The sequence below is a fragment of the Pristiophorus japonicus genome, chromosome 20 (assembly GCF_044704955.1).
Source record: "Pristiophorus japonicus isolate sPriJap1 chromosome 20, sPriJap1.hap1, whole genome shotgun sequence".
Classification (NCBI taxonomy): Eukaryota; Metazoa; Chordata; class Chondrichthyes; family Pristiophoridae; genus Pristiophorus; species Pristiophorus japonicus.
In genome coordinates this window covers 72,662,290-72,683,226 of record NC_091996.1, presented here as the reverse complement: position 1 = coordinate 72,683,226, position 20,937 = coordinate 72,662,290, and the positions used below count along the sequence as shown (strand labels likewise).

The window sequence follows — 20,937 nt, the reverse complement described above, 5'->3', positions numbered from 1 at the left end:
GTGGAACTGTACCCCAGTGAGAGTCAGTGTGTGTGGGACTGTACCCCAGTGAGAGTTAGTGTCTGTGGAACTGTACCCCAGTGAGAGTCAGTGTCTGTGGAACTGTACCCCAGTGAGAGTCAATGTCTGTGGAACTGTACCCCAGTGAGAGTCAGTGTCTGTGGGACTGTACCCCAGTGAGAGTCAGTTTGTGTGGAACTGTACCCCAGTGAGAGTCAGTGTCTCTGGAACAGTACCCCAGTGAGAGTCAGTGTCTCTGGAACAGTACCTCAGTCAGTGTCTTGAGGAGAATGGATGGGGGTGGAGATCAGATGAGAAAATTTGTTGAAATACTGGAGAAGTTCTCTCACAATACATAGACATACTTGATGTTACATTACAGAAACCGCCCATTCGGCCCATCAGTCCATGTCGGTGTTTACCCTCCATGTAAACAAATAGTTCTGCCACATTTACCTGCCCTGTTCCCACATTCCTTTAATCCCTTTTCCTTCAGCCACCTCTCCAATACAATCCTCAATGTTGACAAGGTTTCTGCCTCAATCATTAACCCTGGCAATGGATTCCACAGCCTCATGACTCTGTGTGTGTGACGTTTCTCCTGCTTTCTGTTTTAAATCTCTTCCATTTAATGTTGTGTCTCTGGCTCCTCCTTCTAGGCCCTCGACTACTGGAAACAGTCTGATTCTATCGATCCTGGCCAATCCTTCATAACTTCAAACACCTCGATCACATCGCTCCTTAATCTGTGTTGTTCTCATGAAAAAGTCTGTATTTGGATTTGTGCTTCCTCTTCGCAGGCAGCATCCTGAACCAGCAGCGCTACTTTAAAGCTATAAAGTGTAATTTCCCACATCGTGTACAGCACTCACTTGTGTGCATAGTATAAATAATAAGGGATGTTTGTCTGGTTATACAGAGCAACAGCTCCCAGGGATTGCCCAATGATTCACGTGTGGGCCATAGTTGATATTGAACAGAAGAGATATCGGAATGCACACTACATACCATATAGCTTCACCAGGGTGGTGATCTCAGAGCCCTTGGTGAGGATGCTGTGCACCACAGCATATTCATCATAGTTGGTGCGAGTCACATATACCTCCTGGTCATTGTTCCAACCTGCACATCAACAGAATAGTGTTACAGCATTTATTATGGAGCTGGGACTGAGATAGTTAGAGTCAGTGTGATATATGGGGATATATTAGATAGTCAGTATGATATATGGGGATATATTAGATAGTCAGTGTGATATATGGGGATATATAAGATAGAGTCAGTATGATATATGGGAATATATTAAATAGAGTCAGTGTGACATATGGTGATATATTAGATAGAGTCGGTATGATATATGGAGATATATTAGATAGAGTCAGTGTGATATATGCGAATGTATTAAATAAAGTCAGTGTGATATATGGGGATATATTAGATAGTCAGTGTGATATATGGAGATATATTAGATAGTCAGTGTGATATATGGAGATATATTAGACAGTCAGTGTGAGATATGGAGATATAGTAGATAGTCAGTGTGATATATGGGGATGTTTAGATAGTCAGTGTGATATATGGGGATACATTAGATAGTCAGTGTAATATATGGAGATATATTAGATAGTCAGTGTGATATCTGGGGATATATTAGATAGAGTCAGTGTGATATATGGGGATATATTATATAGAGTCAGTGTGATATGTGGGGATATATTAGATAGTCAGTGTGATATATGGGGATATATTAGAGAGAGTCAGTGGGATATATGGAGATATATTGGATAGTCAGTGATATATGGAGATATATTAGATAGTCAGTGTGATATATGGAGATATATTAGATAGTCAGTGTGATATATGGGGATATATTAGATAGTCAGTGTGATATATGAGGATATATTAGATAGAGTCAATGTGATATATGGGGATATATTAGATAGTCAGTGTGATATATGGAGATATATTAGATAGTCAATGTGATATATGGGGATATATTAGATAGTCAGTGTGATATATGGAGATTTATTAGATAGTCAGTGTGATATATGGGGATATATTAGATAGTCAGTGAGATTATGGAGATATATTAGATAGTCAGTGTGATATATGGGGATATATTAGATAGTCAGTGAGATTATGGAGTTATATTAGATAGTCAGTGTGATATATGGGGATATATTAGATAGTCATTGTGATATATGGAGATATATTAGATAGTCAGTGAGATATATGGAGATTTATTAGATAGTCAGTGTGATATATGGGGATATATTAGATAGAGTCAGTGTGATATATGGGGATATATTAGATAGAGTCAGTGTGATATATGGGGATATAGTAGATAGATTCTGTGTTATATATGGAGATATAGTAGATAGAGTCTGTGTGATATATGGGGATATATTAGATAGTCAGTGTGATATATGGAGATAGATTAGATAGTCAGTGTGATATACGGTGATATATTAGATAGTCAGCGTGATATATGGTTTATATTAGATAGAGTCAGTGTGATTATATGGGTTAATATTAGATAGTCAGAGTGATATTATGGGGATATATTAGATAGTCAGTGTGTTTTATGGAGATGTATTAAATAGTCAGTGTGATATATGGGGGTATATTAGATCATCAGTGTGATATATGGGGATATATTAGATAGAGGCAGTGTGATTTTATGGGGATATATTAGATAATCAGTGTGATATATGGAGATATATAAGATCGAGTTAGTGTGATATATGGAGATGTATTAGATAGACTCGGTGTAATATATGGGGATATAGTAGAGAGTCAGTGTGATATATGGGGATATATTAGATAGTCAGTGTGATATATGGAGCTATAATTAGATAGAGTCAGTGTGATATATGGAGATATATTACATAGTCAGTGTGATATATGGAGATATATTAGATAGCCAGCGTGTCTCTGGGGATATATTAGATAGAGTCAGTGTGATATATTACATAGTCAGTGTTATATATGGAGATATATTAGATAGTCAGTGTGATATATGGAGATAGATTAGATAGTCAGTGTGATGTATGGTGATATATTAGATAGAGTCAGTATGATATATGGGGATATATTAGATACAGTCAGTGTGATATATGGGGATATATTAGACAGCCAGCATGATCTCTGGGGATATATTAGATAGAGTCAGTGTGATATATTACATAGTCAGTTTGATATATGGAGATATATTAGATAGTCAGTGTGATATATGGCGATATATTAGACAGTCAGTGTGATGTATGGAGGTATACTAGATAGTCAGTGCGATACATGGGGATATATTACATAGTCAGTGTGATATACGGAGATATATTAAATAGTCGGTGTGATATATGGAGATATATTAGATAGTCAGTGTGATATATGGCGATATATTAGACAGTCAGTGTGATGTATGGAGGTAGATTAGATAGTCAGTGTGATATATGGAGATATATTAAATAGTCAGTGTGATATATGGGGATATATTAGATAGTCAGTGTGATATATGGGGATATATTAGATATAGTCAGTGTGATATATGGGGCTATATTAGATAGTCAGTGTGATATATGGAGATATATTAGATAGTCAGTGTGATATATGGGGATATATTAGATTATCAGTGTGATATATGTGGATATAATAGATCGAGTCAGTCTGATATATGGGGTATATTAGATAGAGTCAGTATGATATATGGGGATATATTAGATAGTCAGTGTGATATATGGGGATATAGTAGATAGATTCAGTGTGATATATGGAGATATATTAAATAGAGTCAGTGTGATATATGGGGATATAGTAGATAGGTTCAGTGGGATATATGGAGATATAGCAGATTGAGCCAGTGTGATATATGGGGATATATTAGATCGTCAGTGTGATAGATGAAGATAGATTAGATAGTCAGTGTGATATACGGTGATATATTAGATAGTCAGCGTGATATATGGGGATATATTAGATAGAGTCAGTGTGATTATATGGGGACATATTAGATAGTCAATGTGATATATGGAGATAGATTAGATAGTCAGTGTGATGTATGGTGATATATTAGATAGAGTCAGTCAGATATATGGGGATATATTGGACACAGTCAGTGTGATATATGGGGATATATTCGATAGCCAGTGTGATCTCTGGGGATATATTAGATCGAGTCAGTGTGATATATTACATAGTCAGTGTGATATATGGAGATATATTAGATAGTCAGTGTGATATATGGCGATATATTAGAAAGTCAGTGTGATGTATGGAGGTATATTAGATAGTCAGTGCGATATATGGGGATATATTAGATAGTCAGTGTGATATATGGAGATATATTAAATAGTCAGTGTGATATATAGGGATATATTAGATAGTCAGTGTGATATATGGAAAGATATTAGATAGTCAGCGTGATATATGGGGATATATTAGATAGTCAGTGTGATATATGGAGATATATTAGATAGTCAGTGTGATATATGGGGATATATTAGATAATCAGTATGATATATTGGGATATATTAGATAGAGTCAGTGTGATATATGGGGATATATTAGATAGAGTCAGTGTGATATATGGGGATATAGTAGATAGATTCAGTGTGATATACGGTGATATATTAGATAGTCAGCGTGATATATGGGGATATATTAGATCGAGTCAGTTTGATTATATGGGGATATATTAGATAGTCAGTTGATATATGGGGATATATTAGATAGTCAGTGTGTTTTATGGAGATGTATTAAATAGTCAGTGTGATATATTGGGATATATTAGATAGTCAGTGTGAAATATGGGAATATATTAGATAGTCAGTGTGATATATGGGGATATATTGAATAGAGTCAGTGTGATATATGGAGATATATTAGATAGTCAGTGTGATATATGCAGATATATTAGATCGAGTCAGTGTGATTATATGGGGATATATTAGATAGTCAGTGTGATATATGGAGATATATTAGATCGTCAGTGTGATATATGGGGATATATTAGATAGAGTCAGTGGGATATATGGCGATATATTGGATAGTCAGTGTGATATATGGAGATATATTAGATAGTCAGTGTGATATATGGAGATATATTAGATAGTCAGTCTGATATATGGGGATATATTAGATAGTCAGTGTGATATATGAGGATATATTGGATAGAGTCAGTGTGATATATGGGGATATAGTAGATAGTCAGTGTGATCTCTGGGGATATATTAGAGAGTCAGTGTGATATATGGGAATGTATTGGAGACTCAGTGCGATATATGGGGATATATTAGATAGTCCGTGTGATATATGGGGATATATTAGATAGTCAGTGTGATATATGGAGATATATTAAATAGTCAGTGTGATATATGGGGATATATTAGATAGTCAGTGTGTTATATGGGGATATATTAGATAGTCAGTGTGATATATGGCGATATATTAAATAGTCAGTGTGATATATGGGGATATATTAGATAGTCAGTGTGATATATGAGGATATATTAGATAGAGTCAGTGTGATATATGGGGATATATTAGATAGTCAGTGTGATATATGGAGATATATTAAATAGTCAGTGTGATATATGGGGATATATTAGATAGTCAGTGTGATATATGGGGATATATTTGATAGTCAGTGTGATATATGGAGATATAATTAGATAGAGTCAGTGTGATATATGGAGATGTATTAGATAGACTCGGTGTAATATATGGGGATATAGTAGAGAGTCAGTGTGATATATGGGGATATATTAGATAGTCAGTGTGATATATGGAGCTATAATTAGATAGAGTCAGTGTGATATATGGAGATATATTACATAGTCAGTGTGATATATGGAGATATATTAGATAGCCAGCGTGTCTCTGGGGATATATTAGATAGAGTCAGTGTGATATATTACATAGTCAGTGTTATATATGGAGATATATTAGATAGTCAGTGTGATATATGGAGATAGATTAGATAGTCAGTGTGATGTATGGAGGTATACTAGATAGTCAGTGCGATACATGGGGATATATTACATAGTCAGTGTGATATATGGAGATATATTAAATAGTCGGTGTGATATATGGAGATATATTAGATAGTCAGTGTGATATATGGCGATATATTAGACAGTCAGTGTGATGTATGGAGGTAGATTAGATAGTCAGTGTGATATATGGAGATATATTAAATAGTCAGTGTGATATTTGGGGATATATTAGATAGTCAGTGTGATATATGGGGATATATTAGATATAGTCAGTGTGATATATGGGGCTATATTAGATAGTCAGTGTGATATATGGAGATATATTAGATAGTCAGTGTGATATATGGGGATATATTAGATTATCAGTGTGATATATGTGGATATAATAGATAGAGTCAGTCTGATATATGGGGTATATTAGATAGAGTCAGTATGATATATGGGGATATATTAGATAGTCAGTGTGATATATGGGGATATAGTAGATAGATTCAGTGTGATATATGGAGATATATTAAATAGAGTCAGTGTGATATATGGGGATATAGTGGATAGGTTCAGTGGGATATATGGAGATATAGTAGATTGAGCCAGTGTGATATATGGGGATATATTAGATCGTCAGTGTGATAGATGAAGATAGATTAGATAGTCAGTGTGATATACGGTGATATATTAGATAGTCAGCGTGATATATGGGGATATATTAGATAGAGTCAGTGTGATTATATGGGGACATATTAGATAGTCAATGTGATATATGGAGATAGATTAGATAGTCAGTGTGATGTATGGTGATATATTAGATAGAGTCAGTCAGATATATGGGGATATATTGGACACAGTCAGTGTGATATATGGGGATATATTCGATAGCCAGTGTGATCTCTGGGGATATATTAGATCGAGTCAGTGTGATATATTACATAGTCAGTGTGATATATGGAGATATATTAGATAGTCAGTGTGATATATGGCGATATATTAGAAAGTCAGTGTGATGTATGGAGGTATATTAGATAGTCAGTGCGATATATGGGGATATATTAGATAGTCAGTGTGATATATGGAGATATATTAAATAGTCAGTGTGATATATAGGGATATATTAGATAGTCAGTGTGATATATGGAAAGATATTAGATAGTCAGCGTGATATATGGGGATATATTAGATAGTCAGTGTGATATATGGAGATATATTAGATAGTCAGTGTGATATATGGGGATATATTAGATAATCAGTATGATATATTGGGATATATTAGATAGAGTCAGTGTGATATATGGGGATATATTAGATAGAGTCAGTGTGATATATGGGGATATAGTAGATAGATTCAGTGTGATATACGGTGATATATTAGATAGTCAGCGTGATATATGGGGATATATTAGATCGAGTCAGTTTGATTATATGGGGATATATTAGATAGTCAGTTGATATATGGGGATATATTAGATAGTCAGTGTGTTTTATGGAGATGTATTAAATAGTCAGTGTGATATATTGGGATATATTAGATAGTCAGTGTGAAATATGGGAATATATTAGATAGTCAGTGTGATATATGGGGATATATTGAATAGAGTCAGTGTGATATATGGAGATATATTAGATAGTCAGTGTGATATATGCAGATATATTAGATCGAGTCAGTGTGATTATATGGGGATATATTAGATAGTCAGTGTGATATATGGAGATATATTAGATCGTCAGTGTGATATATGGGGATATATTAGATAGAGTCAGTGGGATATATGGCGATATATTGGATAGTCAGTGTGATATATGGAGATATATTAGATAGTCAGTGTGATATATGGAGATATATTAGATAGTCAGTCTGATATATGGGGATATATTAGATAGTCAGTGTGATATATGAGGATATATTGGATAGAGTCAGTGTGATATATGGGGATATAGTAGATAGTCAGTGTGATCTCTGGGGATATATTAGAGAGTCAGTGTGATATATGGGAATGTATTGGAGACTCAGTGCGATATATGGGGATATATTAGATAGTCCGTGTGATATATGGGGATATATTAGATAGTCAGTGTGATATATGGAGATATATTAAATAGTTAGTGTGATATATGGGGATATATTAGATAGTCAGTGTGTTATATGGGGATATATTAGATAGTCAGTGTGATATATGGCGATATATTAAATAGTCAGTGTGATATATGGGGATATATTAGATAGTCAGTGTGATATATGAGGATATATTAGATAGAGTCAGTGTGATATATGGGGATATATTAGATAGTCAGTGTGATATATGGAGATATATTAAATAGTCAGTGTGATATATGGGGATATATTAGATAGTCAGTGTGATATATGGGGATATATTTGATAGTCAGTGTGATATATGGAGATATAATTAGATAGAGTCAGTGTGATATATGGAGATATATTACATAGTCAGTGTGATATATGGAGATATATTAGATAGCCAGCGTGTCTCTGGGGATATATTAGATAGAGACAGTGTGATATATTACATAGTCAGTGTGATATATGGAGATATATTAGATAGTCAGTGTGATATATGGCGATATATTAGACAGTCAGTGTGATGTATGGAGGTATATTAGATATAGTCAGTGTGATATATGGTAATATATTTGATAGAGTCAGTGTGATATATGGAGATAGATTAGATAGTCAGTGTGATATATGGAGATAGATTCGATAGTCAGTGTGATGTATGGTGATATATTAGATAGAGTCAGTGTGATATATTACATAGTCAATGTGATATATGGAGATATATTAGAAAGTCAGTGTGATGTATGGAGGTATATTAGATAGTCAGTGCGATATATGGGGATATATTAGATAGTCAGTGTGATATATGGAGATATATTAAATAGTCAGTATGATATATAGGGATATATTAGATAGTCAGTGTGATATATGGAGATATATTAGATAGTCAGCGTGATATATGGGGATATATTAGATAGTCAGTGTGATATATGGGGATATATTAGATAATCAGTGTGATATATGTGTATATAATAGATAGAGTCAGTATGATATATTGGGATATATTAGATAGAGTCAGTATTATATATTGGGATACATTAGATAGAGTCAGTGTGATATATGGGGATATAGTAGATAGATTCAGTGTGATATATGGTGATATATTAGATAGTCAGCGTGATATATGGGGATATATTAGATCGAGTCAGTGTGATTATATGGGGATATATTAGATAGTCAGTTGATATATGGGGATATATTAGATAGTCAGTGTGTTTTATGGAGATGTATTAAATAGTCAGTGTGATATATGGGGATATATTAGATCATCAGTGTGATATATGGGGATATATTAGATAGAATCTGTGTGATTTTATGGGGATATATTAGTTAATCAGTGTGATATATGGAGATATATAAGATAGAGTTCGTGTGATATATAGAGATGTATTAGATAGACTTGGTGTGATATATGGGGATATAGTAGATAGTCAGTGAGATATATGAGGATATATTAGATAGAGTCAGTGTGATATATGGAGATATATTAGATAGTCAGTGTGATATATGCGGATATATTAGATCGAGTCAGTGTGATTATATGGGGATATATTAGATAGTCAGTGTGATATATGGAGATATATTAGATAGTCAGTGTGATATATGGGGATATATTAGATAATCAGTATGATATATTGGGATATATTAGATAGAGTCAGTGTGATATATGGGGATATATTAGATAGAGTCAGTGTGATATATGGGGATATAGTAGATAGATTCAGTGTGATATACGGTGATATATTAGATAGTCAGCGTGATATATGGGGATATATTAGATCGAGTCAGTTTGATTATATGGGGATATATTAGATAGTCAGTTGATATATGGGGATATATTAGATAGTCAGTGTGTTTTATGGAGATGTATTAAATAGTCAGTGTGATATATTGGGATATATTAGATAGTCAGTGTGAAATATGGGAATATATTAGATTGTCAGTGTGATATATGGGGATATATTGAATAGAGTCAGTGTGATATATGGAGATATATTAGATAGTCAGTGTGATATATGCAGATATATTAGATCGAGTCAGTGTGATTATATGGGGATATATTAGATAGTCAGTGTGATATATGGAGATATATTAGATCGTCAGTGTGATATATGGGGATATATTAGATAGAGTCAGTGGGATATATGGCGATATATTGGATAGTCAGTGTGATATATGGAGATATATTAGATAGTCAGTGTGATATATGGAGATATATTAGATAGTCAGTCTGATATATGGGGATATATTAGATAGTCAGTGTGATATATGAGGATATATTGGATAGAGTCAGTGTGATATATGGGGATATAGTAGATAGTCAGTGTGATCTCTGGGGATATATTAGAGAGTCAGTGTGATATATGGGAATGTATTGGAGACTCAGTGCGATATATGGGGATATATTAGATAGTCCGTGTGATATATGGGGATATATTAGATAGTCAGTGTGATATATGGAGATATATTAAATAGTCAGTGTGATATATGGGGATATATTAGATAGTCAGTGTGTTATATGGGGATATATTAGATAGTCAGTGTGATATATGGCGATATATTAAATAGTCAGTGTGATATATGGGGATATATTAGATAGTCAGTGTGATATATGAGGATATATTAGATAGAGTCAGTGTGATATATGGGGATATATTAGATAGTCAGTGTGATATATGGAGATATATTAAATAGTCAGTGTGATATATGGGGATATATTAGATAGTCAGTGTGATATATGGGGATATATTTGATAGTCAGTGTGATATATGGAGATATAATTAGATAGAGTCAGTGTGATATATGGAGATATATTACATAGTCAGTGTGATATATGGAGATATATTAGATAGCCAGCGTGTCTCTGGGGATATATTAGATAGAGACAGTGTGATATATTACATAGTCAGTGTGATATATGGAGATATATTAGATAGTCAGTGTGATATATGGCGATATATTAGACAGTCAGTGTGATGTATGGAGGTATATTAGATATAGTCAGTGTGATATATGGTAATATATTTGATAGAGTCAGTGTGATATATGGAGATAGATTAGATAGTCAGTGTGATATATGGAGATAGATTCGATAGTCAGTGTGATGTATGGTGATATATTAGATAGAGTCAGTGTGATATATTACATAGTCAATGTGATATATGGAGATATATTAGAAAGTCAGTGTGATGTATGGAGGTATATTAGATAGTCAGTGCGATATATGGGGATATATTAGATAGTCAGTGTGATATATGGAGATATATTAAATAGTCAGTATGATATATAGGGATATATTAGATAGTCAGTGTGATATATGGAGATATATTAGATAGTCAGCGTGATATATGGGGATATATTAGATAGTCAGTGTTATATATATCGGGATATATTAGATAATCAGTGTGATATATGTGTATATAATAGATAGAGTCAGTATGATATATTGGGATATATTAGATAGAGTCAGTATTATATATTGGGATATATTAGATAGAGTCAGTGTGATATATGGGGATATATTAGATCGAGTCAGTGTGATTATATGGGGATATATTAGATAGTCAGTTGATATATGGGGATATATTAGATAGTCAGTGTGTTTTATGGAGATGTATTAAATAGTCAGTGTGATATATGGGGATATATTAGATCATCAGTGTGATATATGGGGATATATTAGATAGAATCTGTGTGATTTTATGGGGATATATTAGTTAATCAGTGTGATATATGGAGATATATAAGATAGAGTTCGTGTGATATATAGAGATGTATTAGATAGACTTGGTGTGATATATGGGGATATAGTAGATAGTCAGTGAGATATATGAGGATATATTAGATAGAGTCAGTGTGATATATGGAGATATATTAGATAGTCAGTGTGATATATGCGGATATATTAGATCGAGTCAGTGTGATTATATGGGGATATATTAGATAGTCAGTGTGATATATGGAGATATATTAGATCGTCAGTGTGATATATGGGGATATATTAGATAGTCAGTGTGATATATGAGGATATATTAGATAGAGTCAGTGTGATATATGGGGATATATTAGATAGTCAGTGTGATCTCTGGGGATATATTAGAGAGTCAGTGTGATAAATGGGAATGTATTGGAGACTCAGTGCGATATATGGGGATATATCAGATAGTCCGTGTGATATATGGAGATATATTAAATAGTTAGTGTGATATATGGGGATATATTAGATAGTCAGTGTGATATATGAGGATATATTAGATAGAGTCAGTGTGATATATGGGGATATATTAGATAGTCCGTGTGATATATCGGGATATATTAGATAGTCAGTGTGATATATGGAGATATATTAAATAGTCAGTGTGATATATGGGGATATATTAGATAGTCAGTGTGATATATGGGGATATATTAGATAGAGTCAGTGTGATATATGGGGACATATTAGATAGAGTCAGTGCGATATATGGGGATATATTAGATAGTCAGTGTGATATATGGGGTATATTAGATAGAGTCAGTGGGATATATGGAGATATATTGGATAGTCAGTGTGATAAATGGAGATATATTAGACAGTCAGTGCGACATATTAAATAGTCAGTGTGATATATGGGGATATATTAGATCATCAGTGTGATATATGGGGATATATTAGATAGAATCAGTGTGATTTTATGGGGATATATTAGTTAATCAGTGTGATATATGGAGATATATAAGATAGAGTTCGTGTGATATATAGAGCTGTATTAGATAGAGTCAGTGCGATATATGGGGATATATTAGATAGTCAGTGTGATATATGGGGTATATTAGATAGAGTCAGTGGGATATATGGAGATATATTGGATAGTCAGTGTGATAAATGGAGATATATTAGACAGTCAGTGCGACATATTAAATAGTCAGTGTGATATATGGGGATATATTAGATCATCAGTGTGATATATGGGGATATATTAGATAGAATCAGTGTGATTTTATGGGGATATATTAGTTAATCAGTGTGATATATGGAGATATATAAGATAGAGTTCGTGTGATATATAGAGCTGTATTAGATAGACTTGGTGTGATATATGGAGATATATTAGATAGTCAGTGAGATATATGGGGATATATTAGATAGAGTCAGTGTGATATATTGGGATATATTAGATAGTCAGTGTGAAATATGGGAATATATTAGATAGTCAGTGTGATATATGGGGATATATTGAATAGAGTCAGTGTGATATATGGAGATATATTAGATAGTCAGTGTGATATATGCGGATATATTAGATCGAGTCAGTGTGATTATATGGGGTTATATTAGATAGTCACTGTGATATATGGAGATATATTAGATCGTCAGTGCGATATATGGGGATATATTAGATAGTCAGTGTGATATATGAGGATATATTAGATAGAGTCAGTGTGATATATGGGGATATATTAGATAGTCAGTGTGATCTCTGGGGATATATTAGAGAGTCAGTGTGATAATAGGGAATGTATTGGAGACTCAGTGCGATATATGGGGATATATCAGATAGTCCGTGTGATATATGGGGATATATTAGATAGTCAGTGTGATATATGGAGATATATTAAATAGTCAGTGTGATATATGGGGATATATTAGATAGTCAGTGTGATATATGAGGATATATTAGATAGAGTCAGTGTGATATATGGGAATATATTAGATAGTCCGTGTGATATATGGTGATATATTAGATAGTCAGTGTGATATATGGAGATATATTAGATAGTCAGTGTGATATATGGCGATATATTAGAAAGTCAGTGTGATGTATGGAGGTATATTAGATAGTCAGTGCGATATATGGGGATATATTAGATAGTCAGTGTGATATATGGAGATATATTAAATAGTCAGTGTGATATATAGGGATATATTAGATAGTCAGTGTGATATATGGGGATATATTAGATAATCAGTATGATATAATGGGATATATTAGATAGAGTCAGTGTGATATATGGGGATATATTAGATAGAGTCAGTGTGATATATGGGGATATAGTAGATAGATTCACTGTGATATACGGTGATATATTAGATAGAGTCAGTGTGATATATGGGGATATATTAGATAGTCAGTGTGATATATGGAGATATATTAAATAGTCAGTGTGATATATGGGGATATATTAGATAGTCAGTGTGATATATGGGGATATATTTGATAGTCAGTGTGATATATGGAGATATAATTAGATAGAGTCAGTGTGATATATGGAGATATATTACATAGTCAGTGTGATATATGGAGATATATTAGATAGCCAGCGTGTCTCTGGGGATATATTAGATAGAGACAGTGTGATATATTACATAGTCAGTGTGATATATGGAGATATATTAGATAGTCAGTGTGATATATGGCGATATATTAGACAGTCAGTGTGATGTATGGAGGTATATTAGATATAGTCAGTGTGATATATGGTAATATATTTGATAGAGTCAGTGTGATATATGGAGATAGATTAGATAGTCAGTGTGATATATGGAGATAGATTCGATAGTCAGTGTGATGTATGGTGATATATTAGATAGAGTCAGTGTGATATATTACATAGTCAATGTGATATATGGAGATATATTAGAAAGTCAGTGTGATGTATGGAGGTATATTAGATAGTCAGTGCGATATATGGGGATATATTAGATAGTCAGTGTGATATATGGAGATATATTAAATAGTCAGTATGATATATAGGGATATATTAGATAGTCAGTGTGATATATGGAGATATATTAGATAGTCAGCGTGATATATGGGGATATATTAGATAGTCAGTGTGATATATGGGGATATATTAGATAATCAGTGTGATATATGTGTATATAATAGATAGAGTCAGTATGATATATTGGGATATATTAGATAGAGTCAGTATTATATATTGGGATATATTAGATAGAGTCAGTGTGATATATGGGGATATAGTAGATAGATTCAGTGTGATATATGGTGATATATTAGATAGTCAGCGTGATATATGGGGATATATTAGATCGAGTCAGTGTGATTATATGGGGATATATTCGATAGTCAGTTGATATATGGGGATATATTAGATAGTCAGTGTGTTTTATGGAGATGTATTAAATAGTCAGTGTGATATATGGGGATATATTAGATCATCAGTGTGATATATGGGGATATATTAGATAGAATCTGTGTGATTTTATGGGGATATATTAGTTAATCAGTGTGATATATGGAGATATATAAGATAGAGTTCGTGTGATATATAGAGATGTATTAGATAGACTTGGTGTGATATATGGGGATATAGTAGATAGTCAGTGAGATATATGAGGATATATTAGATAGAGTCAGTGTGATATATGGAGATATATTAGATAGTCAGTGTGATATATGCGGATATATTAGATCGAGTCAGTGTGATTATATGGGGATATATTAGATAGTCAGTGTGATATATGGAGATATATTAGATCGTCAGTGTGATATATGGGGATATATTAGATAGTCAGTGTGATATATGAGGATATATTAGATAGAGTCAGTGTGATATATGGGGATATATTAGATAGTCAGTGTGATCTCTGGGGATATATTAGAGAGTCAGTGTGATAAATGGGAATGTATTGGAGACTCAGTGCGATATATGGGGATATATCAGATAGTCCGTGTGATATATGGGGATATATTAGATAGTCAGTGTGATATATGGAGATATATTAAATAGTCAGTGTGATATATGGGGATATATTAGATAGTCAGTGTGATATATGAGGATATATTAGATAGAGTCAGTGTGATATATGGGGATATATTAGATAGTCCGTGTGATATATCGGGATATATTAGATAGTCAGTGTGATATATGGAGATATATTAAATAGTCAGTGTGATATATGGGGATATATTAGATAGTCAGTGTGATATATGGGGATATATTAGATAGAGTCAGTGTGATATATGGGGACATATTAGATAGAGTCAGTGCGATATATGGGGATATATTAGATAGTCAGTGTGATATATGGGGTATATTAGATAGAGTCAGTGGGATATATGGAGATATATTGGATAGTCAGTGTGATAAATGGAGATATATTAGACAGTCAGTGCGACATATTAAATAGTCAGTGTGATATATGGGGATATATTAGATCATCAGTGTGATATATGGAGATATATAAGATAGAGTTCGTGTGATATATAGAGATGTATTAGATAGACTTGGTGCGATATATGGAGATATATTAGATAGTCAGTGAGATATATGGGGATATATTAGATAGAGTCAGTGTGATATATTGGGATATATTAGATAGTCAGTGTGATCTCTGGGGATATATTAGAGAGTCAGTGTGATAATAGGGAATGTATTGGAGACTCAGTGCGATATATGGGGATATATCAGATAGTCAGTGTGATATATGAGGATATATTAGATAGAGTCAGTGTGATATATGGGAATAAATTAGATAGTCCGTGTGATATATGGGGATATATTAGATAGTCAGTGTGATATATGGAGATATATTAAATAGTCAGTGTGATATATGGGGATATATTAAATAGTCAGTGTGATATATGGGGATATATTAGATAGTCAGTGTGATATATGAGGATATATTAGATAGAGTCAGTGTGATATATGGGAATATATTAGATAGTCCGTGTGATATGTGGGGATATATTAGATAGTCAGTGTGATATATGGAGATATATTAAATAGTCCGTGTGATATATGGGGATATATTAGATAGTCAGTGTGATATATGAGGATATATTAGATAGAGTCAGTGTGATATATGGGAATATATTAGATAGTCCGTGTGAGATATGGGGATATATTAGATAGTCAGTGTGATATATGGAGATATATTAAATAGTCAGTGTGATATGTGGGGATATATTAGATAGTCAGTGTGATATATGGGGATATATTAGATAGAGTCAGTGTGATATATGGAGATATATTAGATCGTCAGTGTGATATATGGGGATATATTAGATAGAGTCAGTTGGATATATGGAGATATATTGGATAGTCAGTGTGATATATGGAGATATATTAGATAGTCAGTGTGATATATGGAGATATATTAGATAGTCAGTGTGATATATGGGGATATATTAGATCATCAGTGTGATATATGGGGATATATTAGATAGAATCAGTGTGATTTTATGGGGATATATTAGTTAATCAGTGTGATATATGGAGATATATAAGATAGAGTTCGTGTGATATATAGAGATGTATTAGATAGACTTGGTGTGATATATGGGGATATAGTAGATAGTCAGTGAGATATATGGGGATATATTAGATAGAGTCAGTGTGATATATTGGGATATATTAGATAGTCAGTGTGAAATATGGGAATATATTAGATAGTCAGTGTGATATATGGGGATATATTGAATAGAGTCAGTGTGATATATGGAGATATATTAGATAGTCAGTGTGATATATGCGGATATATTAGATCGAGTCAGTGTGATTATATGGGGATATATTAGATAGTCAGTGTGATATATGAGGATATATTAGATAGAGTCAGTGTGATATATGGGGATATATTAGATAGTCAGTGTGATCTCTGGGGATATATTAGAGAGTCAGTGTGATATATGAGGATATATTAGATAGAGTCAGTGTGATATATGGGGATATATTAGATAGTCCATGTGATATGTGGGGATATATTAGATAGTCAGTGTGATATATGGAGATATATTAAATAGTCAGTGTGTTATGGGGATATATTAGATAGTCAGTGTGATATATGGGGATATATTAGATAGAGTCAGTGTGATATATTGGGATATATTAGATAGTCAGTGTGAAATATGGAAATATATTAGATAGTCAATGTGATATATGGGGATATATTGAATAGAGTCAGTGTGATATATGGAGATATATTAGATCGTCAGTGTGATATATGGGGATATATTAGATAGAGTCAGTGGGATATATGGAGATATATTGGATAGTCAGTGTGATTATATGGAGATATATTAGATAGTCAGTGTGATATATGGAGATATATTAGATAGTCAGTGTGATATATAGGGATATATTAGATAGTCAGTGTGATATATGAGGATATATTAGATAGAGTCAGTGTGATATATGGGGATATATTAGATAGTCAGTGTGATCTCTGGGGATATATTAGAGAGTCAGTGTGATAAATGGAAATGTATTGGAGACTCAGTGCGATATATGGGGATATATCCGATAGTCCGTGTGATATATGGGGATATATTAGATAGTCAGTGTGATATATGGAGATATATTAAATAGTCAGTGTGATATATGGGGATATATTAGATAGTCAGTGTGATATATGAGGATATATTAGATAGAGTCAGTGTGATATATGGGGATATATTAGATAGTCCGTGTGATATATGGGGATATATTAGATAGTCAGTGTGATATATGGAGATATATTAAATAGTCAGTGTGATATATGATGATATATTAGATAGTCAGTGTGATATATGGGGATATATTAGATAGAGTCAGTGTGATAAATGGGGACATATTAGATAGAGTCAGTGCGATATATGGGGATATATTAGATCGTCAGTGTGATATATGGGGTATATTAGATAGAGTCAGTGGGATATATGGAGATATATTGGATAGTCAGTGTGATAAATGGAGATATATTAGATAGTCAGTGCGACATATTAAATAGTCAGTGTGATATATGGGGATATATTAGATAGTCAGTGTGATATATGGAGATATATTGGATTGTCAGTGTGATATATGGAGATATATTAGATAGTCAGTGTGATATATGGAGATATATTACATAGTCAGTGTGATATATGGGGATATATTAGATATAGTCAGTGTGATATATGGGGATATATTAGATAGTCAGTGTAATATATGGAGATATATTAGATAGTCAGTGTGATATCTGGGAATATATTAGATAAGAGTCAGTGTGATATATGGGGATATATTATATAGAGTCAGTGTGATATGTGGGGATATATTAGATAGTCAGTGTGATATATGGGGATATATTAGATAGTCAGTGTGATATATGGAGATATATTAGATAGTCAGTGTGATATATGGGGATATATTAGATAGTCAGTGTGATTTATGGAGATATATTAGATAGTCAGTGTGATATATGGAGATATATTACATAGTCAGTGTGATATATGGGGATATATTAGATATAGTCAGTGTGATATATGGAGATATATTGGATAGTCAGTGTGATATATGGAGATATATTAGATAGTCAGTGTGATATATGGAGATATATTAGATAGTCAGTGTGATATATGGGGATATATTAGATAGTCAGTGTGATATATGAGGATATATTAGATAGAGTCAGTGTGATAAATGAGGATATATTAGATAGTCAGTGTGATATATGGAGATATATTAGATAGTCAGTGTGATATATGGGGATATATTAGATAGTCAGTGTGATTTATGGAGATTTATTAGATAGTCAGTGTGATATATGGGGATATATTAGATAGTCAGTGAGATTATGGAGATATATTAGATAGTCAGTGTGATATATGGGGATATATTAGATAGTCAGTGAGATATATGCAGATTTATTAGATAGTCAGTGTGATGTATGGTGATATATTAGATAGAGTCAGTATGATATATGGGGATATATTAGATACAGTCAGTGTGATATATGGGGATATATTAGACAGCCAGCGTGATCTCTGGGGATATATTAGATAGAGTCAGTGTGATATATTACATAGTCAGTTTGATATATGGAGGTATATTAGATAGTCAGTGTGATATATGGCGATATATTAGACAGACAGTGTGATGTATGGAGGTATACTAGATAGTCAGTGCGATATATGCGGATATATTACATAGTCGGTGTGATATATGGAGATATATTAAATAGTCGGTGTGATATATAGAGATATATTAGATAGTCAGTGTGATATATGGGGATGTATTAGATAGAGTCAGTGTGATATATGGTGATATATTAGATAGAGTCAGTATGATATATGAGGATATATTAGATACAGTCAGTGTGATATATGGGGATATATTAGATCGCCAGCATGATCTCTGGGGATATATTAGATAGAGTCAGTGTGATATATTACATAGTCAGTTTGATATATGGAGATATATTAGATAGTCAGTGTGATATATGGCGATATATTAGACAGTCAGTGTGATATATGGGAATATATTAGATAGACTCAATGCGATATATGGGGATATATTAGATAGTCAGTGTGATATATGGGGATGTATTAGATAGAGTCAGTGTGATATATGGTGATATATTAGATCGAGTCAGTGTGATATATGGGGATATATTAGATCGCCAGCATGATCTCTGGGGATATATTAGATAGAGTCAGTGTGATATATTACATAGTCAGTAAGATATATGGAGATATATTAGATAGTCAGTGTGATATATGGCGATATATTAGACAGTCAGTGTGATGTATGGAGGTATATTAGATCGTCAGTGTGAAATATGGAGATATATTAGATAGTCAGTGTGATATATGGGGATATATTAGATATAGTCAGTGTGATATATGGGGCTATATTAGATAGTCAGTGTGATATACGGAGATATATTAGATAGTCAGTGTGATATATGGGGATATATTAGATTATCAGTGTGATATATGTGGATATAATAGATAGAGTCAGTGTGATATATGGGGATATATTAGATAGAGTCAGTATGATATATGGGGATATATTAGATAGAGCCAGTGTGATATATGGGGATATAGTAGATCGATTCAGTGTGATATATGGAGATATAGTAGATTGAGTCAGTGTGATATATGGGGATATATTAGATAGTCAGTGTGATAT

At 32.9% G+C, this 20,937-nt stretch overlaps 1 protein-coding gene across 1 annotated transcript in view; it reads right to left on the bottom strand.

Moving 5' to 3' along the window:
• Positions 1-20,937, bottom strand: part of LOC139232968 (lipocalin-like) — a 74,345-nt gene that overhangs the window by 11,912 nt on the left and 41,496 nt on the right. The window contains exon 5 of the mRNA XM_070863466.1: positions 1,009-1,122. Within this exon, the coding sequence (XP_070719567.1) occupies positions 1,009-1,122 (114 nt within the window). The remainder of the gene's footprint in view (positions 1-1,008; positions 1,123-20,937) is intronic.